The 27,830-nt window shown below is 41.2% G+C and overlaps 7 protein-coding genes and 1 pseudogene across 10 annotated transcripts; 6 read left to right on the forward strand and 2 right to left on the reverse strand.

The window, feature by feature from the left end:
• Positions 1 to 142: 142 nt before the first annotated feature.
• LOC116318548 (MAD2L1-binding protein-like) lies at positions 143 to 2,752 on the forward strand. Of its 2 annotated transcripts, none has more exons than XM_031737571.2 (3): positions 143 to 564; positions 1,369 to 1,649; positions 1,754 to 2,752. In XM_031737571.2, the coding sequence occupies exons 1-3, from the start codon at positions 216 to 218 to the stop codon at positions 2,279 to 2,281; spliced, it is 1,158 nt and encodes a 385-aa protein (XP_031593431.1). In that variant the 5' UTR covers positions 143 to 215; the 3' UTR covers positions 2,282 to 2,752. The 2 variants fall into 2 exon arrangements, with proteins under 2 accessions (XP_031593431.1, XP_031593432.1); XM_031737572.2 differs by having other exon boundaries at positions 143 to 468.
• Positions 2,560 to 5,724, reverse strand: LOC116318526 (annotated as a pseudogene).
• Positions 5,724 to 8,394, forward strand: LOC116318527 (MAD2L1-binding protein-like). Its single transcript, XM_039622093.1, has 3 exons — positions 5,724 to 5,921; positions 7,048 to 7,296; positions 7,401 to 8,394. Exons 1-3 carry the CDS (start codon positions 5,724 to 5,726, stop codon positions 7,923 to 7,925), a joined length of 972 nt encoding a protein of 323 aa, XP_039478027.1. The 3' UTR covers positions 7,926 to 8,394.
• Positions 8,203 to 12,759, reverse strand: LOC116318528 (epoxide hydrolase 1-like). Of its 2 annotated transcripts, none has more exons than XM_039622104.1 (11): positions 12,618 to 12,759; positions 12,433 to 12,496; positions 12,128 to 12,344; positions 11,867 to 12,047; positions 11,564 to 11,773; positions 11,361 to 11,490; positions 10,861 to 11,072; positions 10,611 to 10,719; positions 10,217 to 10,342; positions 9,928 to 10,122; positions 8,203 to 8,429 (listed from the first exon to the last, which is right to left on the reverse strand). In XM_039622104.1, the coding sequence occupies exons 2-11, from the start codon at positions 12,453 to 12,455 to the stop codon at positions 8,423 to 8,425; spliced, it is 1,410 nt and encodes a 469-aa protein (XP_039478038.1). In that variant the 5' UTR covers positions 12,456 to 12,496; positions 12,618 to 12,759; the 3' UTR covers positions 8,203 to 8,422. The 2 variants fall into 2 exon arrangements, with proteins under 2 accessions (XP_039478038.1, XP_039478037.1); XM_039622103.1 differs by having other exon boundaries at positions 8,203 to 8,426; positions 9,925 to 10,122.
• An 85-nt stretch (positions 12,760 to 12,844) lies between these two features.
• cst3 (cystatin C (amyloid angiopathy and cerebral hemorrhage)) lies at positions 12,845 to 14,803 on the forward strand. Its single transcript, XM_031737573.2, has 3 exons — positions 12,845 to 13,071; positions 13,695 to 13,805; positions 14,383 to 14,803. The coding sequence occupies exons 1-3, from the start codon at positions 12,874 to 12,876 to the stop codon at positions 14,461 to 14,463; spliced, it is 390 nt and encodes a 129-aa protein (XP_031593433.1). The 5' UTR covers positions 12,845 to 12,873; the 3' UTR covers positions 14,464 to 14,803.
• An 849-nt stretch (positions 14,804 to 15,652) lies between these two features.
• On the forward strand, positions 15,653 to 16,693 carry LOC116318510 (glycine N-acyltransferase-like protein Keg1). The gene is made up of 3 exons (XM_039622105.1): positions 15,653 to 15,781; positions 15,854 to 15,961; positions 16,058 to 16,693. The coding sequence occupies exons 1-3, from the start codon at positions 15,707 to 15,709 to the stop codon at positions 16,097 to 16,099; spliced, it is 225 nt and encodes a 74-aa protein (XP_039478039.1). The 5' UTR covers positions 15,653 to 15,706; the 3' UTR covers positions 16,100 to 16,693.
• A 473-nt stretch (positions 16,694 to 17,166) lies between these two features.
• Positions 17,167 to 27,545, forward strand: LOC116318602 (glycine N-acyltransferase-like protein 3). Of its 2 annotated transcripts, none has more exons than XM_031737670.2 (5): positions 17,167 to 17,432; positions 17,505 to 17,612; positions 17,709 to 17,829; positions 23,642 to 23,774; positions 25,732 to 27,545. In XM_031737670.2, the coding sequence occupies exons 1-5, from the start codon at positions 17,358 to 17,360 to the stop codon at positions 26,135 to 26,137; spliced, it is 843 nt and encodes a 280-aa protein (XP_031593530.2). In that variant the 5' UTR covers positions 17,167 to 17,357; the 3' UTR covers positions 26,138 to 27,545. The 2 variants fall into 2 exon arrangements, with proteins under 2 accessions (XP_031593530.2, XP_031593529.2); XM_031737669.2 differs by lacking the exons at positions 17,167 to 17,432; positions 17,505 to 17,612; positions 17,709 to 17,829 and adding exons at positions 22,767 to 22,999; positions 23,072 to 23,179; positions 23,276 to 23,396.
• Positions 19,925 to 21,783, forward strand: LOC116318603 (cystatin-like). Its single transcript, XM_031737671.2, has 3 exons — positions 19,925 to 20,183; positions 20,796 to 20,906; positions 21,357 to 21,783. Exons 1-3 carry the CDS (start codon positions 19,947 to 19,949, stop codon positions 21,435 to 21,437), a joined length of 429 nt encoding a protein of 142 aa, XP_031593531.1. The 5' UTR covers positions 19,925 to 19,946; the 3' UTR covers positions 21,438 to 21,783.
• Positions 27,546 to 27,830: the final 285 nt, after the last annotated feature.

Below are 27,830 nucleotides of genomic sequence, written 5' to 3' on the forward strand. Positions count from 1 at the left end.
AATTATAATAGGTAAGAATAAACGCATTTCAGTGTGTTTTGTATGAGGACCCAATAAGAAGGCCGTCGGTAGTTTAAAGTCAACGTTTGTTTTTCGATTTTTTTAATATGTAACGTGAATGTGGCTTTTTTTTTTTTTTTTTTTTTTTTTTTGATGAGCCTTTCCCATGATGCACCGGGAAAAAAAGACGTAAGCCGGCGCGGATATTCAAAACTATGGCAGAAGACTCGAGCATATTAAAACTAATATCAAACTCCGAGGACAAGGAAAATGTCTCCACTGATAAAAGCGGAGACCTCGGGATAAAGAGGCGCCTTTCCTTCTCCTCGGAAAAGGATATTAGCATAGCGGAGGAACCGAAGACACCGCCTGAGGTCCAAGCTGTATCCGACGACCCAAACTCAAGTCGTGTTTCCCCGGAAATCAGCAAACAACGTTCCCCAAGGCCCGTAAACACACATTTAAAGGGTAAACATGCTGTAAAATTAAAAGAGGACTCTTCTAGACAGCACTACGTGAACGACACTGACAATAAGGAAAACACCGCTAAACCCTCCGCTCAAAGTAGGTGACATAACCGGTGTGAGTCTGCATGTGTTCCCCAACGAGGGAGGGGGGTGATCACAGTAGACCCACTGCTGTGATCACGTTTCTTAAACTATATTAAGGTTTTGGTCTAAGGATATTAATACTTTGTGGTTATTTTCTTGATGTAAATTTGATTTCAAGGGAGAAAACAGCTAGAGCTACTTCTGTTGTTCTACACTGTAAATTTTGGTATCGACTCGGTACCGAGTAAATACAGGGTCAGTTTTACAAATACTTTTAACCTATAAAGGCAGCTTTTGTAGGGAGAGCAGTGTGCCATCATTTATCAGATGAATTATCGTCAATATGCAAATGAACACATTTAACGACCATTTAATCACTGTGATTTTTTTCTAACTTTCCGCTATAATTAATTAATACAACAAAAACACACCTTTCTGTTTTTGGTGTATTTTGAAGCTGTGAACCAAACAGTTTCTGTTATTTAAATGTGCTATAGGTCATAAATAAAATAGACGTGACAGTCAACACAAAGACGTTCAGGTATTTTTCATGGTGCATGTCTGAGGTTTTAAAAAAAATATTTAATATAATTCAGTGGGCTACACACTGAACTGACAGGACTCTCACACTAGTAGTGATCCGATACTATTGATATTGGGATCGTTCAGCCCAGCTCTATCAGCTACATCAGAAATGCTACGTTACCAACACATCCTAGAAGTCTACAAATATATAATCTAGTGGTATAGTAGATGGGCTTTTCAGATAAGTGTTTAAGTGATTTTTTGTTGGTTTGTTTGTTGTTGTTTTTTCCAGATAACACAGAGGAGGACAACGCTTCTTGTCAGGGAGGTTTTAAACATATTAAAGTGACTGCCAGTATACAAGGTGATGCAGAGGACAGAGATGCCGAGGTGGTGAGGAGGGCACAGGAGGAAGGCTGCGTGAATGTGGTCTTCCCAGGGACTGTAACTCAGGAAGGCTGCTGTCGTTTCGTCAGCGAGATCCTCAAGTGCATCCTCTATCAAAGACAGCAACTCCCCATGACGTACGACCAGTTGGTATACTCCCAGAGGAAGCAGCAGGCGTCGGTGCAGGTGAACAGGAACAGTTTATGGTAGTTGCCTCCAGCTGTTTAGTTGATGAAATGTTGGTGATGAGAGATTAACAAGACATGTTTGGTGTCTGTTTTGCTTTTCAGGACAAAGACGTAGTGAATCGAAGACCGGTGCATTCTGCAGACATGGATTGGCGCAAGTGTCAGCAGACCCTTCAGGAGCTGGAGGAGGTGCTGCAGCAGCTGGAGGTGCTGTTCTCTCTCAGCAGGGTGCCCCGCGTGCTGCTGTTAATGGGTGGCTCGCTTGTCCTCCCCAAAGAGCTGTACGAGATAAACATGGAGTCCCTGGCATCATCCGGTGGGAGTCAGTGTCTACGGGTGTCATCGTGCTTGAGGCAGATCTTCCGCACACTGTTTGTGGCTGACCTTTTGTCTGACGCCAGACCTGTTCGTTTAATGCCCACCACAGTCTTGGTGCTGGCTCACAGGGACTGCGGTGTAGGCTGGTTTCGACCCAAACTCCAATTTAAAGTCCCAACTCGTGTAAAGAAACAAATCATCGTTCTGTCTAGCGATCCAAACGTCTGCAAGGAACCCAGGGCGGAGGGGTCAGACTGGGAGGATTATGTGTGGTTTCAGGCACCCGTGACTATTAAGGGCTTCAGTAACTGACCCTAAAAGTTGGACAGTCTTTAGAGTGTAGCACTTTCTTTCTGGTGCTTGTGTACTACAATAAATGTTAACAGCAATCCAAGGGAACTTTAAACATTTTTGTTTTTTTTGTTAAGATGTACATATTTTAATCAATTTTGACTTATTCTTTTGTTTCAGAGTATGTCCATTCAAACAATAGTGAAATAAACAGCATGGTGTGCTACCCTTTTCTTTTACAAATTATCGTTTAAAAGAATGTTTGTCCTCATTTAACACAGAGCAATACACACACACTGTTAGTGCAATACATTTTTAATGACCAAGACTTCTTAATGCCAGTGTCATCTGTGTATGTTTACATATATCAAAAGCTTGCAAATGATTTGAGTGTCACGAATCAAGCAATAAGATGCTGCGTGGTGTAAAAATGTTCAACATAAGTATTTGTATGTCTCCTGCTTGAAATAATAAAGGACAGATGTGCTATAACTGGTCTGCGTGTTCACTGAGGGCTTCAGGACTTCTCCACCTTCTTGACAAAATTGAACAGGTCGTCAGCAAGCAGCTGGGGCTCTTCAAAGGCTGCAAAGTGGCCACCCCTGGGCATGAAAGTGTAGGACTGGATGTTTCGGTACCTAATTTGTGCCCATGACTTGGGGCAGTGCATGAGCTCATTAGGAAAGGCTGCAAAGCCAGTGGGCACAAATATCTCTGTCCTAAAACAAAAAAATATATAATGTATAATTAGAGGCATCACATGACATGGTAAAACACTCATATGTGTAGTGTGGAGAGTACACAGCGACGTACTTAAAATCCACCCTGTTGTTAAGATTACTTCCCAAGTTCTCTTTGTAGAAGCGCATGGAGGAGGTGATGGAGCCTGTGGTCCAGTAGATCATGACATTTGTCAAGAGGTCATCCAGGCTGAATTTTCTGCACAGATGACACAATTTCTTATCAGTCACAAACCAGCAGCTATCACATAAACCTTGCTGAATTAAAAAAATAATCAGTAATTGTTAGAGCTGCACCGATCTTGGTCGATCCTTGCCGTGTTGACTAGTGTCGGGAAAAGGGACACTTACCAATATTTTTTAAAAACGAAAATATTTGCATAAAAACAATTTTTGATCAAGTTGTTAATTTCAATCTCTCCACAGTCCTAGAATTTAGTGTCAGTTAATTGGGACATCGTGTACCTCTCCAGCCCACCGTCCTCCAGATCTCTGTTCTTCATATCGGCCCAGGAGGAGAACTTCTCCAAAATCCAGGCTGCCAAGCCTACAGGAGAGTCATTCACCCCACAGCCTGTAACGACAAAGCGGTATCAAGAGCTGAAATCACTAAATTTAAGGTGGATTCTCTTACATTAGCTTCTGTTTGACCTTTTAATCCTGTCACTGTGACTATCAGAAACACTGAGCTTGCTAAACTGTGTTATGTTCACACCTGCAGTATCTGGTTTAGTGGCCTGAATGTGAAGGTAGCCCGATTCTCTCAGCATCTGAAAGACGTTCTTCTCAAAGAAAGGGAACAACCGGCGAACATCTTCCCGACTCAAACCCACCAGGAAGGGCAGATACGGACCAATCAACAAGGACAACAGCACTTTGAAACCCCTATTTGACATACACACGTTTAGGTGGAGACCCTTCACGCACCTGCAAAAGAAAAATGGTGGGAAAAAAAAAAAGGACAAGAGAGAAAAACGTTACCAAGGTCACAGCGAGTGATGTTAGTTAGTGCCAGTTTTCACATGATATCAGCTTCACTCTTCAGGAATTTCCACAGCCATTTGTTTTTTTGGTAATCTATCCACACAGTGCAAACAATGCTCCACAGTTCCAGTAGGAACTGTCACAATGTTTCCGTTAACAAACAGCGAACGAGGGACTTTCTGTTCCAGCGAGTAACCTGTGGCATGTTTTCTGTTTTTGTTGCACTTACTGAGGCTTCATCTGTGCCATGTTGGTGGTGATGAGCGAGCCCCAGTCCCCTCCCTGCAGATAGAACTGAGAGAAACCCAAACGCCCATCAGCTTCAGGAAAATCCGGCAGCGGCGAGGCTGTTGAACCCTGGAGCAGCAGTGGAGACACATTTGTCAATATCTTCCACCAGATTTATTTAGAATTAGTAGAGGTATTCTACCTTTTTTATGAGAGGCTTCTGAGAAACCGTAGCCAGGGATAGACGGGCATATGACCTCAAACACAACACCGTCGCGGCTTTGCGTGAGAAGCGGCAGAATCTTGTAGAACTCGTAGAAGGAGCCGGGCCAGCCGTGAACAATCATGATAGGTAGAACCTTCTGATTCTCGCGGTGCGGTGGACGCACATGGATGAAGTGCACGTCCAGTCCTGACACACGAAAAGCAAAACAACTGATTATTGGGAAAATATCTGTGTGGGTTGACGTAAATCCAGTACACTCACTGCTGAGTCGTTACCTACCTTCTATTTTGGTTTTGAAGTGTGGATACTTGTTGAGCACTGCCACCTGCTTTTTCCAGTCAAATTCGTGTCGCCAATAGGAAACAACTTTCTTCAGATAAGTGGAATTGAAGCCATAGTGGAACCTGCCATCTTCTAAAGGATCTGCGTAGCGTGTTCTGTCGATGCGTTCGTAGAGATCCTGTTGATCAAGAAGATTGCTTTGCATAACTGTGCCCAAATATTGTTCGTTCAGAAGTTGGATTACCAGCTCAAACCTACCTCGATCTCTTTGTCTGAGGTCTCCACTTGAAAAGGGTAGATTTTCTGATCTTCTGACAGTGTCTTCTCCCCCACTCCCCACCATCCGTCCCCAAAAGGAATGGTTCTTGGTTTTTTCCTTTTGTAAACTATGTAGGCCATTATTCCACCTGCTGCCACGGCTGAGCCGATCAGTAGCTGCTGCTGCTGAACAGCACTCAAGCCAAAGAAAGTGTCCCTGCAAAGTGTGGGAAAATTATTAGAGGAAACTTACAGAACAATCTATTTATTTGTCCATATAACTGTAAAGTTAAGTGCCTCCCTACTTCAAAATCTGTAGTCTCTGCATCGTGCTGTTCCAGGAGTGGGCGTCCACAGGTGACTTTAGACCTGGACAATGGGACAGAGGTCAAGAATGCTTTTTTTTTTATTTGTTCCACTTTTTTCCCGCAGCAAAGCGCTTCAAAAGTCGCGTGTGCGGAAATCAAATCCCAGCGTGATTAAACATACCTTGTTTTCGATATAAGTTGTTTGATTTCCGCAGATAACCGCGGGCAGCTGGGTGCTAGTTGTGCAGACGCAAAGAGTGTGAGCGAGTTCGCAACAACAGCCTGGAGCAGACACGATTTCTGCTGCGGGGGATTACCGATTCTCTGCGAGATCTGCCACTCCTCGCGCGGTGACGTCGATGTTTATATAACTGGGAGGGCACGGTGGGGAGTGTTTCACTTCGTCTCCTGTGTGTTTGTTAGGCGAAAGATACAAAATGTGGAAGGTCGCTTTGACTGTTCTTGCGGCCGTTTTGGCCGTTGGATATGGGGCCATGGTCGGGGGCTTTAGAGACGCCGATATCAACGATGAAGGTGTGCAAAACGCTCTCCACTTCGCCGTCGTCCAACACAACAGAGGCAGCAACGATTTGTACCTCAGTCAAGTGGCAGAAGTGATCAAGGTTCAGTCACAGGTGAGTAACATTCAGATTCGTGAATAACTGAATTTTTCTTTAGGGGAAAGCCATGCAGTAAACCATCGTAGTGATGTGAGCCCTTGAGAAAAGGCCTGTGAAGCACCCTTTAAAGGTTTCACTTTTAACTACTAAAGTCCTAGAGGCCGATGGCCATTATATACAATTTATTTGCTATATGCCTTCTTAATGGCGTTGGTACGCCCCCCAAATATGGCTGGCTTCTTAATTTGTCACGTTAATATCCTCTCATCCTCTCAACCTAGCGCTAGCAGTAGGTCGGCAATGTTTTGTGTGTTTGTGTTGAGGCAGCCATTGGCCCGCCTGAACAGAAGAGCTGTGTGGGTTTAGGGGGGAAAAAGGAACCCGACAAAAAACACGTCTTTGCTGAAGATTGGTTAATATGCTGATGAGTCATGTTTTTTCAAAAGTTTATTTGGCTCTCCTCTTGAAACCTGAGGCAAGGCTAGCATAGCAGTGTGTTGTTGTTTGTGTACACTACACTGCAAATTTTGGTATCGACTCGGTACCGAGTAAATAAAGAGTCAGTTTTGCAAATACTTTTGACCTATAACAGCAGCTTTTGTAGGGGGAGCAGTGTGTTATGATTTATCAGATGAATTATCGTCAATATGCAAATGGACACATTCGACCATTAAATCACTGTAATTATTGACATAAAGCTAGGTAATACAAAAATAACATACCATACAGTTTTTCGTGAATTTTGAAACTGAAGCAAATAGTTTCTGTTATTTAAATGTGCTATAGGTCATAAATAAAATAGACATGTCAGTCAACACGAAAACGTTCAGGCATTTTTCATGGTACATGTCTGAGGTTTTAAAAAAAAAATTTAATATAATTTAGTGGGTTAAACACACTGAACTGACAGGACTCTCACACTAATATTGAAACGATACTATCGATATTGGGATCGTTCAGCCCAGCTCTATCAGCTACATCAGAAATGCTGCGTACCAACACATCCTACAAGTCTACAAATATATAATCTAGTGGTATAGTAGATGGGCTTTTCAGATAAATGTTTAAGTGATTTTTTTTTTTTTTTAATGTATTTATATTTTTTCCAGATAACACAGAGGAGGACAACGCTTCTTGTCAGGGAGGTTTTAAACATATTAAAGTGACTGCCAGTATACAAGGTGATGCAGAGGACAGAGATGCCGAGGTGGTGAGGAGGGCACAGGAGGAAGGCTGCGTGAATGTGGTCTTCCCAGGGACTGTAACTCAGGAAGGCTGCTGTCGTTTTGTCAGCGAGATCCTCAAGTGCATCCTCTATCAAAGACAGCAACTCCCCATGACGTACGACCAGTTGGTATACTCCCAGAGGAAGCAGCAGGCGTCGGTGCAGGTGAACAGGAACAGTTTATGGTAGATGCCTCCAGCTGTTTAGTTGATGAAATGTTGGTGATGAGAGATTAACAAGACATGTTTGGTGTCTGTTTTGCTTTTCAGGACAAAGACGTAGTGAATCGAAGACCGGTGCATTCTGCAGACATGGATTGGCGCAAGTGTCAGCAGACCCTTCAGGAGCTGGAGGAGGTGCTGCAGCAGCTGGAGGTGCTGTTCTCTCTCAGCAGGGTGCCCCGCGTGCTGCTGTTAATGGGTGGCTCGCTTGTCCTCCCCAAAGAGCTGTACGAGATAAACATGGAGTCCCTGGCATCATCCGGTGGGAGTCAGTGTCTACGGGTGTCATCGTGCTTGAGGCAGATCTTCCGTACACTGTTTGTGGCTGACCTTTTGTCTGACGCCAGACCTGTTCGTTTAATGCCCACCACAGTCTTGGTGCTGGCTCACAGGGACTGCGGTGTAGGCTGGTTTCACCCAAACTCCAATTTAAAGTCCCAACTCGTAAAAAAACAAATCATCGTTCTGTCTAGCGATCCAAACGTCTGCAAGGAACCCAGGGCGGAGGGGTCAGACTGGGAGGATTATGTGTGGTTTCAGGCACCCGTGACTATTAAGGGCTTCAGTAACTGACCCTAAAAGTTGGACAGTCTTTAGAGTGTAGCACTTTCTTTCTGGTGCTTGTGTATTACAATAAATGTTAACAGCAATCCAAGGGAACTTTAAACATTTTTGTTTTTTTATTAAGATGTACATATTTTAATCAATTTTGACTTATTCTTTTGTTTCAGAGTATGTCCATTCAAACAATAGTGAAATAAACAGTATGGTGTGCTACCCCTTTTTCTTTTACAAATTATCGTTTAAAAGAATGTTTGTCCTCATTTAACACAGAGCAATACACACACACTGTTAGTGCAATACATTTTTAATGACCAAGACTTCTTTATGCCAGTGTCATCTGTGTATGTTTACATATATCAAAAGCTTGCAAATGACTTGAATGTCACGAATCAAGCGATAAGATGCTGCGTGGTGTAAAAATGTTCAACTTAAGTATTTGTATGTCTCCTGCTTGAAATAATAAAGGACAGATGTGCTATAACTGGTCTGCGTGTTCACTGAGGGCTTCAGGACCAATGTTCCCTCTAAGCTGCGCATGTGCGCAATTGCGCACTGCTGACCCGGTCTCTGCGCACAAAAAAAATTAACCTGAATTGAAATTAAAATTAATACTTTAACAATTCTGTTTTGCAGTGTTAGTCAGTGAGTGACTGGCTGCTCCCATATTGTATTAGAACGATGCCACCTTATCCCATAGTCCAGCCAATAATGCGACTGACATTCGTATATACGCAGCTAATCAACGTGGTTGACAGGCTATGACAGCGTCCTTATGTGCCGACACTGGTCTTTTAGCTGGCAAAGCGGCGTGGCTGACGTGGAGCGAAGCCACGTTAATGACAACGTGTACAACCATTGGAGATGTGAGCAGGACGGACGGAACAATTGACGGAAAAAGTGTGGACTTTATACCAGTTTTTAAATTGTGTTGGTAGGCCACGTAAAACCAGAGTTATGATAAAAATATATGCAATGTTTGGTTTTCTTCCTGAATGCTATCGTTGTTTATATTTACTGCGGGAAGAAACAGTAAAAACGGCGTTTTATAAGAAAAAAGGCTCGAAAGCGCTCTCCGCCTGTGAGCAAAAACAAACTCCACCCCCCTCTCCCTTTCCTATTCGTCCAAAAAAGTACCATGTCGACCAATCAAAAAATGATATGGCAACGTGGCATCTAGTTGTTAAGAAACGGGGGGAAGTTTTAGGAGTGACGGCGGTGTTTTGAGATGTGAGAGATTTGCGACGTTTAGCGCAAATCTTGTGTAGTTAGTGTGTAGTGTAGTTTTGTTGGTGTGTCAGAACAATGAGGCGAGTACTGAATGTTACAGGTGTGATACATCTCCTGTTGTCAGGCCTGCAGGTATCAGGCTGTTGTTCTCCTTTATCTCATAGTGGACAGAAATTATTTTTTGGAGTGGCACAAATAATTTGTGTGGCATCAGATTTGATGCAGAACAGCTGATTGTTCTGTAAATAGTTTGAAATGTTTATTTAAAAATGCCTTGGCTGCATTAAAAAAAATAGCTGCAAAAATCTTTGTTGTTTGCCAAACTGAGTTACTTTTTTGAAGTAGTAACTATATAATTAATTGCCCAACATTGGTCATTATATACTGTATTTTGCAGACAGAGAGTTACAGGACTCTCTCCCAGACCACAGACTCATAATACAAGTCAGAGCTTTTTTTAAAAAAGAAAGAAAGTTGTGTTTTCAAAATTGGAGTTCAAGTTATTTTTACTTCCAATAGTGTTAACATACTACACAGGTCAATGACTAGATTTCTTTTACATTTTCATTGTAAGTGGGCTAAAGCAGTTAATTAAAAGTAGTCTAACATAATGTAAATGCTGTAATTTGATTATTTTAATAAACCATGTAACTTGGATGGATTAGATGCCGGCGCGACCGCAGTGCACACGTCTGATGTCGCTCACAGTGGTCCAGGGGATCGCTCAGGGAGTTTGTGTGTTCACTCAGAAACGTGAAAAATTAGAGGGAACATTGTTCAGGACTTCTCCACCTTCTTGACAAAATTGAACAGGTCGTCAGCAAGCAGCTGGGGCTCTTCAAAGGCTGCAAAGTGGCCACCCCTGGGCATGAAAGTGTAGGACTGGATGTTTCGGTACCTAATTTGTGCCCATGACTTGGGGCAGTGCATGAGCTCATTAGGAAAGGCTGCAAAGCCAGTGGGCACAAATATCTCTGTCCTAAAACAAAAAAATATATAATGTATAATTAGAGGCATCACATGACATGGTGAAACACTCATATGTGTAGTGTGGAGAGTACACAGCGACGTACTTAAAATCCACTCTGTTGTTAAGATTACTCCCCAAGTTCTCTTTGTAGAAGCGCATGGAGGAGGTGATGGAGCCTGTGGTCCAGTAGATCATCACATTTGTCAAGAGGTCATCCAGGCTGAATTTTCTGCACAAATGACACAATTTCTTATCAGTCACAAACCAGCAGCTATCACATAAACCTTGCTGAATTAAAAAAATAATCAGTAATTGTTAGAGCTGCACCGATCCTGGCCCTGTTGACTAGTGTCGGGAAAATTGGACACTTACCAATATTTAAAAAAAAAAAAAAAAAAACTAAAATATTTGTATAAAATCAATTATTGATAAAATTGTTAATTTCAATCTCTCCACAGTCCTAGAATTTAGTGTCAGTTAATTGAGACATCGTGTACCTCTCCAGCCCACCGTCCTCCAGATCTCTGTTCTTCAGATCAGCCCAGGAGGAGAACTTCTCCAAAATCCAGGCTGCCAAGCCTACAGGAGAGTCATTCACCCCACAGCCTGTAACGACAAAGCGGTATCAAGAGCTGAAATCACTAAATTTAAGGTGGATTCTCTTACATTAGCTTCTGTTTGACCTTTTAATCCTGTCACTGTGACTATCAGAAACACTGAGCTTGCTAAACTGTGTTATGTTCACACCTGCAGTATCTGGTTTAGTGGCCTGAATGTGAAAGTAGCCCGATTCTCTCAGCATCTCAAAGACGTTCTTCTCAAAGAAAGGGAACAACCGGCGAACATCTTCCCGACTCAAACCCACCAGGAAGGGCAGATACGGACCAATCAACAAGGACAACAGCACTTTGAAACCCCTATTTGACATACACATGTTTAGGTGGAGACCCTTCACGCACCTGCAAAAGAAAAATGGTGAAAAAAAAAAAAAAAGACAAGAGAGAAAAACGTTACCAAGGTCACAGCGAGTGATGTTAGTTAGTGCCAGTTTTCACATGATATCAGCTTCACTCTTCAGGAATTTCCACAGCCATTTGTTTTTTTTGGTAATCTATCCACACAGTGCAAACAATGCTCCACAGTTCCAGTAGGAACTGTCACAATGTTTCCGTTAACAAAAAGCAAACGAGGGACTTTCTGTTCCAGCGAGTAACCTGTGGCATGTTTTCTGTTTTTGTTGCACTTACTGAGGCTTCATCTGTGCCATGTTGGTGGTGATGAGCGAGCCCCAGTCCCCTCCCTGCAGATAGAACTGAGAGAAACCCAAACGCTCCATCAGCTTCAGGAAAATCCGGGCAGCGGCGAGGCTGTTGAACCCTGGAGCAGCAGTGGAGACACATTTGTCAATATCTTCCGCCAGATTTATTTAGAATTAGTAGAGGTATTCTACCTTTTTTATGAGAGGCTTCTGAGAAACCGTAGCCAGGGATAGACGGGCATATGACCTCAAACACAACACCGTCGCGGCTTTGCGTGAGAAGCGGCAGAATCTTGTAGAACTCGTAGAAGGAGCCGGGCCAGCCGTGAACAATCATGATAGGTAGAACCTTCTGATTCTCGCGGTGCGGTGGACGCACATGGATGAAGTGCACGTCCAGTCCTGACACACGAAAAGCAAAACAACTGACTATTGGGAAAATATCTGTGTGGGTTGACGTAAATCCAGTACACTCACTGCTGAGCCGTTACCTACCTTCTATTTTGGTTTTGAAGTGTGGATACTTGTTGAGCACTGCCACCTGCTTTTTCCAGTCAAATTCGTGTCGCCAATAGGAAACAACTTTCTTCAGATAAGTGGAATTGAAGCCATAGTGGAACCTGCCATCTTCTAAAGGATCTGCGTAGCGTGTTCTGTCGATGCGTTCGTAGAGATCCTGTTGATCAAGAAGATTGCTTTGCATAACTGTGCCCAAATATTGTTCGTTCAGAAGTTGGATTACCAGCTCAAACCTACCTCAATCTCTTTGTCTGAGGTCTCCACTTGAAAAGGGTAGATTTTCTGATCTTCTGACAGTGTCTTCTCCCCCACTCCCCACCATCCGTCCCCAAAAGGAATGGTTCTTGGTTTTTTCCTTTTGTAAACTATGTAGGCCATTATTCCACCTGCTGCCACGGCTGAGCCGATCAGTAGCTGCTGCTGCTGAACAGCACTCAAGCCAAAGAAAGTGTCCCTGCAAAGTGTGGGAAAATTATTAGAGGAAACTTAAAGAACAATCTATTAATTTGTCCATATAACTGTAAAGTTAAGTGCCTCCCTACTTCAAAATCTGCAGTCTCTGCATCGTGCTGTTCCAGGAGTGGGCGTCCACAGGTGACTTTAGACCTGGACAATGGGACAGAGGTCAAGAATGCTTTTTTTTTTTATTTGTTCCACTTTTTTCACGCAGCAAAGCGCTTCAAAAGTCGCGTGTGCGGAAATCAAATCCCAGCGTGATTAAACATACCTTGTTTTCGATATAAGTTGTTTGATTTCCGCAGATAACCGCGGACAGCTGGGTGCTAGTTGTGCAGACGCAAAGAGTGTGAGCGAGTTCGCAACAACAGCCTGGATCAGACACGATTTCTGCTGCGGGGGATTACCGATTCTCTGCGAGATCTGCCACTCCTCGCGCGGTGACGTCGATGTTTATATAACTGGGAGGGCACGGTGGGGAGTGTTTCACTTCGTCTCCTGTGTGTTTGTTAGGCGAAAGATACAAAATGTGGAAGGTCGCTTTGACTGTTCTTGCGGCCGTTTTGGCCGTTGGATATGGGGCCATGGTCGGGGGCTTTAGAGACGCCGATATCAACGATGAAGGTGTGCAAAACGCTCTCCACTTCGCCGTCGTCCAACACAACAGAGGCACCAACAGTATGTACCTCAGTCAAGTGGCAGAAGTGATCAAGGTTCAGTCACAGGTGAGAAAAGCTCAGATTTGTGAATAACTGGATTGTTCTTTAGGGGAAAGCAGAAAGCCATCCAGTAAACCATCGTAGTGATGTGAGTCCTTACGAAAAGGCCTGTGAAGCACCCTTTAAAGGTTTCCCCTTTAACTACTAAACTAAAGTCCTAGAGGCCGATGGCCATTATATACTATTTATTTGCTATATGCCTTCTTAATGGCGTTGGTACTTCCCAAAAATATGGCTGGCCTCTTAATCAGTCACGTTTATCTCCTCTCATCCTCTCGCACCTAGCTTTAGCAGTAGGTCGGCAATGTTTTGTGTGTTTGTGCTGAGGCAGCCATTGGCCCGCCTGAACAAAAGAGCTGTGTGGGTTTAGAAAAAAAAAAAGGAACCGGACAAAAAACACATCTTTGCTACAGATTGGTTAGTATGTGGATGAGTCATGTTTTTTGGGTTTTTTTTTTAAAGTTTATTTTGCACTCCTCTTGAAACCTGAGACAAGTCTAGCATAGCAGTGTGTTGTTGTTTGTTTACACCGATAAGCTTCTTAGCTCACGAGGGGGGGGGTTAAAGAGGAAGAGGAGGAGGGGTTCATTTGCTTTTGGTCTTGTCTTTAAATATCCTTCCCATTACAGGTGGTCGCTGGCATCAAGTACGTCATAACCGTGAAGATGGCAAGGACCCCCTGCAGAAAGGATGGTGTAGAGGAAGTATGCAAAATCTACACAGACCAGGCAATGGCTCAGGTACTGATGGCATCTTCTCAAAAAACAAAAATCCGTTTATCATGCTGCAGCCTTGTAACTAAAGCTGCATTCACACTGGAAGTGATTTGCTCGATGCACATGTCAAAAAGTGTCCTGTCAAAAAGTGATAATCTGAAACAAATTTATTTCTGATGTTTCTATGTTTTGTTTTTTATTTCATAATAATAAATCACTTTTGCATACTTGAAATAGCTTTATAAAACTGTTCCGCTGCCCTCTTGTCTCTTGAAAAATGTATTTTTAAAGGCAGTTGCACATGCCAGCAATAATTTTTTTGGCTGATATTGGAAATCACTTGTTGGGGCAATGCCAGTGCTTATTTCGCCATTAGTTATTTGAAGTTGCATAATGTTATCCACTCCCTCTAGTCTCTGGTCGCGATGTTGCTGTGAATCCCTTCGAGTGTGTAATGCATATTAACCTGATCGTTAAATAATCATGTTCTCAGTAGACATTATGCTATTGGATTAAAAAAAAACCCTACAGCATTTATATGTGTAAATAACACCACCTGAAAGATCCTAATATTAAATGTATTGTCTGTTTATCTTTTCAGCCCTACCAGTGCACATTCGAAGTGTGGAGCCGCCCATGGCTTAATTCCATTCAGTTGCTGAAGAATGAATGCAAACACTGAGATCTACGTGGGACACTAGAACGAGAACGCTTGGGAAATGTTACCTTTGTGTCAGAATAACCTTCTCTTAGACTGCAATGCACTTTCCTGTAGGTGGAAAAAATATATTAATATTAGTATTTGCTCCCTTTGCTACTGCACTGCTAACTAGTTAAATTTGTTTTCAATTTCCAAAATTCACTATCCAGTGTTACAAACTAGGTCTCCTTGATTTTTAAAGAAGCAACTTTGCTTCATCATTAAACCAAGCAAATAACAAACTGTTGTGTAGCCAAATTGATCATGAGCTGCTTTTTTTCAGATAATTCAGTTTTGAAATAAAGTCAAACTCTCACACAAACTTTAATGTGTCTGTGTGGTAAATGCACACAAGAATGACGTTTTAGCTCAATAGAGCTTCTTTGTTGTCGTTGATGATGGTGAATTTTCTGGATACCTACCCTTTGACTAAGAGGAAGGAGAATGGAAACAAACATGACTGACAACAGAAAATGCCATTCACATTCATTTTCATTTTAACATCTATAAGGAGCTTTGTTAAACCAGTCTCCCACTGCTCCCAGTATACCCAAACATTGGCATATAGAGCAGTTAAAGTCAACGCAGAAGCTTGTTGAAAGACTCTTTTTATCTGAGGGTTCAGATCATGGGTCAAGTGTTGGTTTGGCGCCCTGTACTCAAAATTAAAAGTGATCAATCAGACACAAACTATCCAGATTAGTGCAGAATATGATGGAACTACATCAAATAAAGACTGCTTGTAAGTGGTGGAACTCAGTGTAGGCTTATTCAACTACAGAGGAAGAGCAAGATGTGCATTTGTCCTTCACACTCAACTCCAAACACTTGTCAAAATTCACACCACCTCTCAGCACTCATCTACGTGTGCAACACAAGCACAATCTTTGTCCCACTTTTTAAAGTTGTTGGGATACAATAAGTGGAAAAATATATTTCTGTATTTTCTAATTCATATTTTTCCTAAACACTCAATGAACACACTAACAGATTTCATTATATCTTCATTCTTACACAATAGCGTTTTTGTTTTTAATTTAATCTTCTGGCGGTGAATTAACGAAGTTTATGAACCGGGTTTTTTTATGACAGGAAGTGGCCTGCTACGTGTATTTCACAAGTTCACAACCGGAGCAATGCGGTAATATCGTAACCCTACGAACTTTGCCTAAACTGTTAATAATTTATAAGTGCATTAGTGAGAAAACTGTCCAACTATCCAAACATGAAGGTCCTGAACAGAGACGAGCTGCAGATCGCTGAAGGAGTTCTGCTCAAACACTTACCGAAGAGTTATAAGGTATCTGCGACATAAACAGTGTCTTTGTGCTTTACAGCCTCAGCAGCGCTTAAAGGTGTTTCATGCTTTCAGGTGTACGGTTTCCTGTTCGGTATCAACAGGAACAAACCGACTACACTGGAAGTTGTGGTCGATACGTGGCCTGATTTTAAAGTTATCATCTGCAGACCGGACCCCGAGGTGTGTTTAAATCCCGTCGGAAAACTGTGGACAGCTTTTCTCGACGGAAATCTTTTGTTTGTCACGTGATTGTGACAGCTTTTATTTATTTCACAGAACAAGCGTGCCCTGAATTTCATGAAAAAGATGGCATACTAACGTTATAATATCATTAAGTACAAACATTTCAAACTAAAGCTAATATGCTTCTAAAAATTGGGACAGTTTAGTACTTCATTAAAAACTGAGGGGACCAAATAAAGCTAGCTGGTCTGTGTAACCTAGACATGAGGTAGGCAAGGCTTGAGGAACCAATTAATGTTCATATCTGAGTAAATATGAGACAGTTATGTCATCTGCTGATGAGGACAGCTGAGTGGGGTTAATTATGTTATAAGAGGAGTAATGAGGTGGAAGAAACTTATTTTATTTGGCAGCTTTATAAGCCAAAGCAGGGTCACCAAATTCAATAAGGTGACCCAATAAAATGATTCCCCAGGCAATGAGTGCTTACAATCAAACATCACAGGAGCCAAAAGATTTAACAAAAAGAACAATGAAAGTCGCTCTTGGTGTTTGTTGGCTTGTATAACAATGATTAGCAAAAGTGTATCCCTCACAACTTCTCCTTTTCTTCTGCTGTGCAATAAAGAAGTGGTTTATTGTCGGATGTCTTTCCCACGTATATGATGCGCATTAATTTGCAATTAATACTCTCCATGGTTCTCCAAAGTAAAAAACATTTAATTGTTATCTTGGTGTCATTTATTACTGCTTCACACACACACACACACACACACACACACACACACACACTGTACTCGCGTGTTCTCATTTATTTTCACCTGGTTAATTCAGGTTCGGGTACAGCACGTTTTAAAGTCCACTTTCTTTCTTTTTTTTTATCATTAAAATAAAGGGTTCAGATTCCTGAGACAGGGTTTAGGGTTTCACTGTTTTGGTGAAGTATTAGAGGTTACACCTGGATTTACCCGTGGTCTCCAGGAAAAAAACAAAAACAAACTGTGATTGTATTTAAAACTTTACAAATATAAAAAATAATGAGCAACAGGGACGTTGAGCGTTGGTGGAGGTGGTAACAATGATTTCCGTACATTCTCTTCAATTATACGTCTCGAAAGTGCGAATCACGACAACCTCAGCCTGGAGGAAAAGTTCAGTTAGCGTTTGCGTCCATTTCACATCACTTCCGCAATTTCCAGAGTTTCACACGCTCTTTGATTTACAAAGACGCACAAATGTCTTTGGAACGAAAGATCATATTTGATCATATCATATCTGAGTTTCATGTGCTGTAAATAACTATGTACATTTCATTGATTGCCATCATTGCCATCGCAGTTTAACCTGAAAAGGTTAAAGTACATTAGTGAGAAAACTGTCCAACTATCCAAACATGAAGGTCCTGAACAGAGACGAGCTGCAGATCGCTGAAGGAGTTCTGCTCAAACACTTACCGAAGAGTTATAAGGTATCTGCGACATAAACAGTGTCTTTGTGCTTTACAGCCTCAGCAGCGCTTAAAGGTGTTTCATGCTTTCAGGTGTACGGTTTCCTGTTCGGTATCAACAGGAACAAACCGACTACACTGGAAGTTGTGGTCGATACGTGGCCTGATTTTAAAGTTATCATCTGCAGACCGGACCCCGAGGTGTGTTTAAATCCCCTCGGAAAACTGTGGATAGCTTTTCTCGACGGAAATCTTTTGTTTGTCACGTGATTGTGACAGCTTTTATGTATTTCACAGAACAAGCGTGCCCTGAATTTCATGAAAAAGATGGCATACTACAGCATGGATGAACAGAGTTTGAGGGAAATGCTGACAGACGAGAATGCTGTTGATTGGAGCACTTATTTCTCGATAGGAGGTGAGCTCAGATCACTGCAGAAAATAAGCAGTAAAAAATATGATGGCTTTTACGTCACTATATTTGACAGCTGTTACTATTCACACAGAGTTTTATAGACACAGGACACACTTTTTACAATATTCTAATAAAAAGTTCAATAATCATATGGACATTTTTCCTGCATTAAATAAAAACTGCTTGGATAACCTAAATAAACCTAATAAAAAGAAGAGAAAGAAATTAATGTGAATACTTTCCATTCGACAGGGCTTGATGTTTCCCAAGTGTCTTCTGACAGAAGAGTGAACCACAAAGTCTATACTTCGGTGCATGTGTATTTGCCAGACACCAACCATCTCCACATGCCAGCGTATGACAGGTATAATCTGATAATTAAGATTCGCTTTAAGTTATATCTGTATATAAGTCATGATTTAAAAATAAACCAAAAAAGATAGTACATCCTGTGTCTGTCATGAAACGGCTGTGTGCGGCAAGCAGGAAAGGACCCAAATTTAAGATTCAAGATTCTTTATTTGTCACATGCCTAGTTATACGAGTACAACACGCAGTGAAATGTGTCCTGAAACGCTCCTCGACTGTGCAAAAAAGAGAACATTATATACAGTAAGGAAATTATATCCAAAAGAGGACATTATGTACAGTAAGTATATAACAATCTGGAAATTTTAAATTGAAAATCTGAAAATGTACATTGTGCGAGTGGGATGTTAAAGTGTCTTGTGCCTAGTGAGGGTTAGGGTTCAATTCAGACTCGTATAAAGTGTAGAGTTAAGTGCGTCCCTACTCCAAAATCTGCAATTTTTGCATCATGCTGTTCCAAGAGTGGGCGTCCACAGGTGACTAGACTTGGATAGTGGGACAGAAGTCAAGAATGCTTTTTCCCCCATTTTTTTTTATTTTTACGCAGCACAGCGCTTCAAAAGTCGCATGTGCGGAAATCAAATCAAATAAGTTGTTTGATTTCCGCAGATAACCGCAGGCAGTTGAGTGATGGTTGTGCAGACGCAAAGAGTCTGATCGAGTTCACAGCAACAGCCTGGATCATACCGATCTCTGCTGCGAGACTTTTCTTGTTATTATTCTCCTTCTAAATGTTATTGGCGGTTGGCAAACAACAGATGGGGCATTACCGCCATCAACTGGTATGGAGTATGGACTGGACGTCACTCAAAAAAACAAACAAACTCAAATCCTCCCAAACAGTTTACCCTCTTTTAAAAACTGGAATAAATCCTGATAACTTTCACTTCTTGAGACCTTTTGTAAATCAATAAGATCTAGTTTTGTTTTTATATTACTGAGGTTTTGGGACAGTTGTCTTTTCGCCACCTGATTTTTCTGTCAGTGTCATATAACATGTTCGATAGTTTCCTCTTTTCCTGTCATGTTCAGTTTTCTTCAGACGGAAGTACAGGAGAAATACGTGTCGTTTAAAATATTTAACTTGTTCCGGCAGTTGACATTACAAGGACCTCGATGTGAACACAGCCATCTGTTTTCACACGAAGGAAAACCCTGATCGGGTCGTACAGTTTTTGTAACCCAACAATAACAAATAATTATTATGTCTGTCTTCTTCTTCTGCTTACATCCGCTCATCCCGATCCCGTTATTTGCTCTTTTTTCGGGGAATGACAAAGACAGACACCAAAACAGCTCCCTGCCTAGCCTTGATTATTTTATTATTATCCTACTACTGATTCTATATATCTAGTTCAGGACATTCTGTTCAAACTCCCTTTGGCGAGAGAATATCCCTCTAAACACTATCTAGTGTGGCGTGTAAGCATGTAGCAAAAAGGACCCTCAAGCGCTCTATGTTCATTCTCAATATTTCAGCCCAAACATACAACTGGACAAATCGTTTTAACCCTCAAAACACAGAGTGCCAACTTGTTTATGAGCACATTGCGTTGTGTATATAAAAATAATAAAAACAGCTTTATTTAATCATTTTCAACCCTAACACTCCATAGTAGTCACATTTCTCTGCTGTGGGGATTGCCGATTGGCTGCGAGATCTCTGCCAGATGTGCCACTCCTCCGGCACGGTGATGTCCATGTTGATATAACTGGGAGGGCACGGTGGGGAGTGTTTCACTTCGTCTCCCATGTGTTTGTTAGGCTACAGAAACAAGATGTGGAAGGTCGCTTTGACTGTTCTTGCGGCCGTTTTGGCCGTTGGGTATGGGGCCATGGTTGGGGACATGGTCGGGGGCTTGAAAGACGCTGATATCAACGATAAAGATGTGCAAAACGCTCTCAACTTTGCCATCATCCAATACAACCGAGACAGCAACGACTTGTACATCAGTCAAGTGGTAGAAGTGATCAAGGTTCAGTCACAGGTGAGTAACGGTCAGATTTGTGAATAACTGAATTGTTCTTTAGGGGAAAGCCATCCAGTAAACATCGTAGTGATGTGAGCCCTTACGAAAAGGCCTATGAAGCACCCTTTAAAGGTTTCCCCTTTAACTACTAAAGTCCTAGAGGCCGATGGCCGTTACATACTATTTATTTGCTATATGCCTTCTTAATGGCGTTGGTACTTCCCAAAAATATGGTTGGCCTCTTAATTAGTCACGTTTATCTCCTCTCATCCTCTCGCACCTAGCTTTAGCAGTAGGTCGGCAATGTTTTGTGTGCTTGTGTTGAGGCAGCCATTGGCCCGCCTGAACAGAAGAGCTGTGTGGGTTGAGGAAAAAAAAGGAACCGGACAAAAAGCCCGTCTTTGCTAAAGATTGGTTAGTATGTTGATGAGTCATGTTTTTTAAAAGTTTATTTGGCTCTCCTCTTGAAACCTGAGGCAAGTCTAGCATAGCAGTGTGTTGTTGTTTGTGTTTTCTCTAGTCATTGGTGAGCTTCTTGGCTCACAGTGGACAGTGGGGGGGTTTAAAGAGGAAGAGGAGGAGGCGTTCATTTGCTATAAGTCTTTTATTCAATTTTCTTTCCCATTACAGGTGGTCGCTGGCATCAAGTACGTCATAACTGTGAAGATGGTCAAGACCCCCTGCAGAAAGTATGGCGTAGATCAAGTGTGTGCACTCCACACAGACCAGGCAAAGTTTCAGGTACTGATGGCATCTTCTCAAAAGAAGCAAGATATTTGATCCGTTCTTAAACATCACGCAGCAGCCTTGTGACTAAAGCTGCATTCACACTGGAAGTGATTTTCTCAACGCAGATCTTTTTGCAGCTGACGGCCGGTGTCCTGTCGAAAAGTGATCGTCTGAAACAAATTGATTTATGATGTTTCTATGTTTTTTTTTAAATTCATAATAATAAATCACCGTTTTTTTTGCATAGTTGACATAGTTTTATAGAACTGTTCTGCTGCCCTCTGGTCGCGATGTTGCTGTGAATCCCTTCGAGTGTGTAATGCATATTAATCTGATCGTTAAATAATCATGTTCTCAGTAGACATTATGCTATTGGATTAAAAAACCTACAACATTTATATGTGTAAATAACACCACCTGAAAGATCCTAATGTTAAATGTATTGTCTGTTTATCTTTTCAGCCCTACCAGTGCACATTCGAAGTGTGGAGCCGCCCATGGCTTAATTCCATTCAGTTGCTGAAGAATGAATGCAAACACTGAGATCTACGTGGGACACTAGAACGAGAGCGCTTGGGAAATGTTACCTTTGTGTCAGAATAACCTTCTCTTAGACTGCAATGCACTTTCCTGTAGGTGGAAAAAATATATTAATATTAGTATTTGCTCCCTTTGCTACTGCACTGCTAACTAGTTAAATTTGTTTTCAATTTCCAAAATTAACTATCCAGTGTTACAAACTAGGTCTCCCTGATTTTTAAAGCAGCAACTTTGCTTCATCATTAAACCAAGCAAATAACAAACTGTTGTGTAGCCAAATTGATCATGAGCTGCTTTTTTTTTTTTCAGATAATTCAGTTTTGAAATAAAGTCAAACTCACACACAAACTTTAATGTGTCTGTGTGGTAAATGCACACAAGAATGACGTTTTAGCTCAATAGAGCTTCTTTGTTATGGTTGATGGTGGTGAATTTTCTGGATACCTACCCATTGACTAAGAGGAAGGAGAATGGAAACAAACCTGGGACAGACATGACCGACAACAGAAAATGCCATTCACATTCATTTTCAACATCTATAAAGGAGCTTTGTTTAACCACTCTCCCACTGCTCCCAGTATACCCAAACATTGGTGTATAGAGCAGTTACACTTTTAATCACTTTGGAAAAGAGGGGAGTTTTTGTCTAACACTATAAAACATATTGGACTTAGTTTGACCAGGGTTCCCACTTTATGTGCGACTACACTGCATGTTTAACCCTTTTCCCACCTGCCCTGCATTCTGAGACACTATCCTACATTTTGATTAACCTCAGTTAAAGTCAACGCAGAAGCTTGTTGAAAGTCTCTTTAATCTGAGGGTTCAGATCACAGGTCAAGTGCAGGTCAAAATTGAACCCTTAAAAGTGACCAATAAGACAAGCTGTGCAGAATATGATGGAACGACTACAAATAAAAACTGCTTGTAAGTGGTTGAACTCGGTGTAGAAAAGAAAGCTCACTTTAGGCTCATTCAACTACAGAGGGAGAGCTGAGATGTGCACTTGTACTTCGAGTGCTAAACTCCAAACACCTGTCAAAATTCACACCACCTCTCAGCACTCATCTATGTCACCCACATTGTCCCACACAAGCACAGTCTTTGTCCCACTTTTAGGTTGTTGAGATGGAAAAATATATTTTAGATTTCATATTTTTCCTGAACACTCCATGAACGCACTAACAGATTTCATTATATCTTTTCTTACGCAATAGAAAACTAACACGCTTTTTTTTTTTTTTTTTTTTATTATTAAAACCTTTGGCGGTGAATTAACGAAGTTTATTTTTTATGACAGGAAGTGGCCTGCTACGTGTATTTCAAGTTCATTCGGAATACAACCGGAGCAATGCGGTCCTATCGTAACCCTACGAGCATTCCCTAAATTGTTAATAATTTATAAAGGTTTGTCCATTTTAGTGGATTGGGATGTTTTAAAACAGCAGGTTGTTTAAAGTGCATTAGTAAGAAAACTCCGGTATCCAAACATGAAGGTCCTGAACAGAGACGAGCTGCAGATCGCTGAAGGAGTTCTGCTCAAACACTTACCGAAGAGTTATAAGGTATCTGCGACATAAACAGTGTCTTTGTGCTTTACAGCCTCAGCAGCGCTTAAAGGTGTTTCATGCTTTCAGGTGTACGGTTTCCTGTTCGGTATCAACAGGAACAAACCGACTACACTGGAAGTTGTGGTCGATACGTGGCCTGATTTTAAAGTTATCATCTGCAGACCGGACCCCGAGGTGTGTTTAAATCCCGTCGGAAAACTGTGGACAGCTTTTCTCGACGGAAATCTTTTGTTTGTCACATGACTGTGACAGCTTTTATGTATTTCACAGAACAAGCGCGCCCTGAATTTCAAGAAAAAGATGGCATACTACAGCATGGATGAACAGAGTTTGAGGGAAATGCTGACAGACGAGAATGCTGTTGATTGGAGCACTTATTTCATGATAGGAGGTGAGCTCAGATCACTGCAGAAAATAAGCACGAATAAATATGATGGCTTTTACGTCACTATATTTGACAGCTGTTACTATTTACACAGAGTTTTATAGACACAGGACACACTTTGTACAATATTCTAATAAAAAGTTTAATAATCATATGGACATTTTTCCTGCATTAAATAAAAACTGCTTGGATAACCTCTTGCGAGGAAAAAGAAGAGAAAGAAATTAATGTGAATACTTTCCATTCGACAGGGCTTGATGTTTCCCATGCACCAATGCTTAAACAAGTGTCTTCTGACAGAAGAGTGAACCACAAAGTCTATACTTCGGTGCATCTTCTGTATTTGCCAGACACCAACCATCTCCACATGCCAGTGTATGACAGGTATAATCTGATAATTAAGGTGCACTTTAAGTTATATCTGTGTATAAGTCATGATTTTAAAAACACATTAAAAAAGATAGTACATCCTGTGTCAGTGGTAAGGTTATACATATCGGCATTTTTTTTTAATGGCTGTCTTTAGCGAGTCTTAAAATTAGGTACCTATAACCTCAGTTGAGTAACAACACAACATATTACACTGTCATTACCTAACAAAAACTAAGCCATAAACCAGAAGCTGTGTAATAAGGTTCTGCCACAGCATTTCAGTCAGGTTGAGGTCTGGACTTTGTTCCATCTTTTCTTTTCAGTCATTCTGTCGTAGATTTATTGCTGTGCTTGGGATCATTATCATGTTGGATGACCCATTTCGGGCCCGTCTTTAGCTGTCAGCCAGATGGCCTCACATGTGACGCTACAATACTTTAATGTACAGAGGAATATAGAGTGGTCGTCTCAAAGACTGCAAGGTGCCCCGGTCCTGTGGCTGTAATACAAGCCTAAAACATCACCCCTCTACCACTGTGCTTGACAGTGGGTATGACGTCTTTGGTTTCTCCATTTATTCTCGTTTGTCCAATCTGTGTTGTTCCAGACGTTTTGTGTAACTTTGCAAACCATGCTGCTGTGTCCTTTTTACAGAGAAGAGGCTTTTTCCTGACAACCTTTTTTAAATTTAAACTGGACTTAGTAGATTTAAGCAACTGTTGGCAAGTGTAAAGGCATTATTAAGTGGAGAGAAGTTGAGGATATGGTGACTGTAGCAAGGGGTGTATTTGTGGCTTTAGCTCTAGAGAGCAGAGAGGAGCTCTGGTTCCAGGGTGGTAGGCACAGAGCACTAGCTGTTTTGGATTTTCAGGATTGCCTTATTTTCTACAGAAGTGAGTGAGAGCTCAGGTGGGTTACGGCAGGTGGGTTTCTGGAAGAACAGGGGAAGAGTGGACAGGCAGGGTGTGAGGTGGAGAACTGGTGAAGAACTGTGTAACCACTCGTCATTCATCGCCTGACTGGCTCATCACAGACAGGTGTGTGAACGACAGCTCCACCATGACATACTTGTTCAGTCCTTTTCTAATCTGATGTAGCATTACATGTTCTAACCTTGGGACATGTGAATAATGTTTCTCACTGCAGAATGATAGACTTCAGATTCTTTGGAAATGACCTCATAACCCTTCCCAGACTAATGGGTTTTAATAATTGCCTCTTTAATATTATTCCTCCTTGGCGTCGTGTTAGCACACAACTTACCAGCAAACTGCTCAAACTTCTGCTTTTATACAGGTTTACATACTTTCTTCTAATGCTTTGATTATCAACACCCGACTGCTGCTTGATTTCCTCCTTCAGTGGAAATAGTAAAACCCAGTATCAAGGCAAAAACACTCCAGTCCACCGTGCCCATTTCACACTTTGCCCCTCCAAAATTTGAAACATATTAAGTACATTAGAGGGTCATTAATCGTCAGAAACTATTAAGGTAGTCGGCCAGTATGTATTTACATGATGTAAATGTGTTAGTACTGTCTTTTTAAACACTTACTGCAGATTACTGCAACTTACTGTAACTTCTGCATGCATGTACATTTCATGGCTTGGAGAAGCAAAGCGAGAAATGGACACGGTGGACCGGCATGTCTATTACATGTTTTGCCATGATATCAGGTTCAATAGTAAGAGTAACTTAGTTTTTCACATACTGCTTCTGCATTTTGGCTCGGTATTTGTTCAATAAACAATGGCACAGTGTATTATCTTATGTTTTGTTGATCATCTGAGGTTATATTTACCTTATTTTAAGCTCTAATCAGGACCAAATGATGTTTATTATGTAGTTATATATAAAATATTAGAATTTAAGAAGACTGTACATTTTTTTTTCACTATGACTGTAAATATGCTTCAGAGCAATGTAAATTATATTGCTTCTCAAGAACTTTTCTTTTTCTTTCTACAGTGAGCTTGAGTCGAGGATTTCATCTCTTAACATTTCCCACGTTGACTTGGTGAATAAAACCTGGAAGTTTGGAGGAGATGAGAAGGGTTACAGGACCATTGAAAACCTCATCAGTAACTTCCCATCATGCTGCATCACAGATGGCCAGGGTCAGCCCGTGTCCTGGATACTCGTGTATGATTACTGTGCTCTGGGAATCTTGTATACGCTGCCAGAGCACAGAGGGAAAGGCCTAGCCAAAATCCTGATTAGCATTTTGGCCAAGAAACTCCATGCTGAGGGTTACCCAGTGTACTGCTACATAGAAGAAGACAATGTGCTGTCCTACAAACTCTTTAGAAACATAGGCTTCATTGAGGATCCTTCTTACAGGGCTGCATGGTTTGAGTTCAATTTTTCAGATTAGATTCAAGAGCTTTTAAATGTACGTCCAACATTTTTATCAGGTCGCGTTTTCTACATTTATAAAAATAGAATTCAGATGAATGCAACCCAAATAAAAAGTACATTATTAGCGTTTTTATTCTTTTTTTGTCTCTTATTTATAAAAAGTGTGATCACTTCCAGTAAAAATTAAAGAGTAAGTGAAGTAGACGTTGATTGACAAAAATAATACAAACGTAGCAGTCCGAGACTGCGTACCACAGATAAGGCTGATAATTCATGCGTGTTCTGAGTGTCTGGATCCAGTAGGATCCACATCTGGATATGAATGAGTATGTGATTTCTTGGAGAAGACACTGTTTCCTTGGGGCTTGCTTTTCGGTCAAGCTAACTTCTCCCAATTTCATTTTGATATATTTGTCAAAATATGGTGTGAAATGTCCAGTTTCCCCCTATTTCAGAATAGTAAAGAACCTTTCCACAACTTTCTGGATCAACTCTAAAAGTAATCTTCTCTAAGCAGGCTCAGTCCCCACCATTGATAACTTTTTGCTAAGAAACAATCAAATCAATCACATTACCTGCACGACAGAGATAATGATGTAAACTTTTGACAACATTAAAGCAGTTCAAGGAAAAGTTTAAATAAAACCGAGCTGCACTGATTTGTACTCAGTAGCTTCATATTGTTCATTAAGCTGCTTTCTTTAAGGGGGTCACCACACCGGATCATTAACCTCAATCCGAGCTTTGGCCACTTTGTTATGGAATTATCCTGATCTGCATAAAGACTTTCTTCCTGGGTTCCTGACACAACCCTTTGCATTTATCTGGCTAAATCAGCTGTGAATAATAGAAAACAACTAACGTTATAATTAAGTACAAACATTTCAAAATGAAGCTAATATGCTTGTAAAAATGGGGACAGTTTAGTACTTCATTAAAAACTGAGGGGACCAAATAAAGCTAGCTGGTCTGTGTAACCTAGACATGAGGTAGGCAAGACTTGAGGAACCAATTAATGTTCATATCTGAGTAAATATGAGACAGTTATGTCATCTGCTGATGAGGACAGCTGAGTGGGGTTAATTATGTTATAAGAGGAGTAATGAGGTGGAAGAAACTTATTTTATTTGGCAGCTTTATAAGCCAAAGCAGGGTCACCAAATTCAATAAGGTGACCCAATAAAATGATTCCCCAGGCAATGAGTGCTTACAATCAAACATCACAGGAGCCAAAAGATTTAACAAAAAGAACAATGAAAGTCGCTCTTGGTGTTTGTTGGCTTGTATAACAATGATTAGCAAAAGTGTATCCCTCACAACTTCTCCTTTTCTTCTGCTGTGCAATAAAGAAGTGGTCTATTGTCGGATGTCTTTTCCACGTACGTGAGGCGCATGGTTCTCCAAAGTAAAAGACATTTAATTGATATCTTGGTGTCATTTATTACTGCTTAACACAAAACAAACTGTGACTGTATTTAAAACTTAACAAATATAAAAATAATGAGCAACAGGGACGTTGAGCGTTGGTGGAGGTGGTAACAATGATTTCCGTACATTCTCTTCAATTTTACGTCTCGAAAGTGCGAATCACGACAACCTCAGCCTGGAGGAAAAGTCCAGTTAGCGTTTACGTCCACTTCACATCACTTCCGCAATTTCCAGAGTTTCATACGCTCCGTCTTTGATTTACAAAGACGCACAAATGTCTT

This window comes from Oreochromis aureus, linkage group 13 (genome assembly GCF_013358895.1).
Source record: "Oreochromis aureus strain Israel breed Guangdong linkage group 13, ZZ_aureus, whole genome shotgun sequence".
In the NCBI taxonomy this organism is placed as follows: domain Eukaryota; kingdom Metazoa; phylum Chordata; class Actinopteri; order Cichliformes; family Cichlidae; genus Oreochromis; species Oreochromis aureus.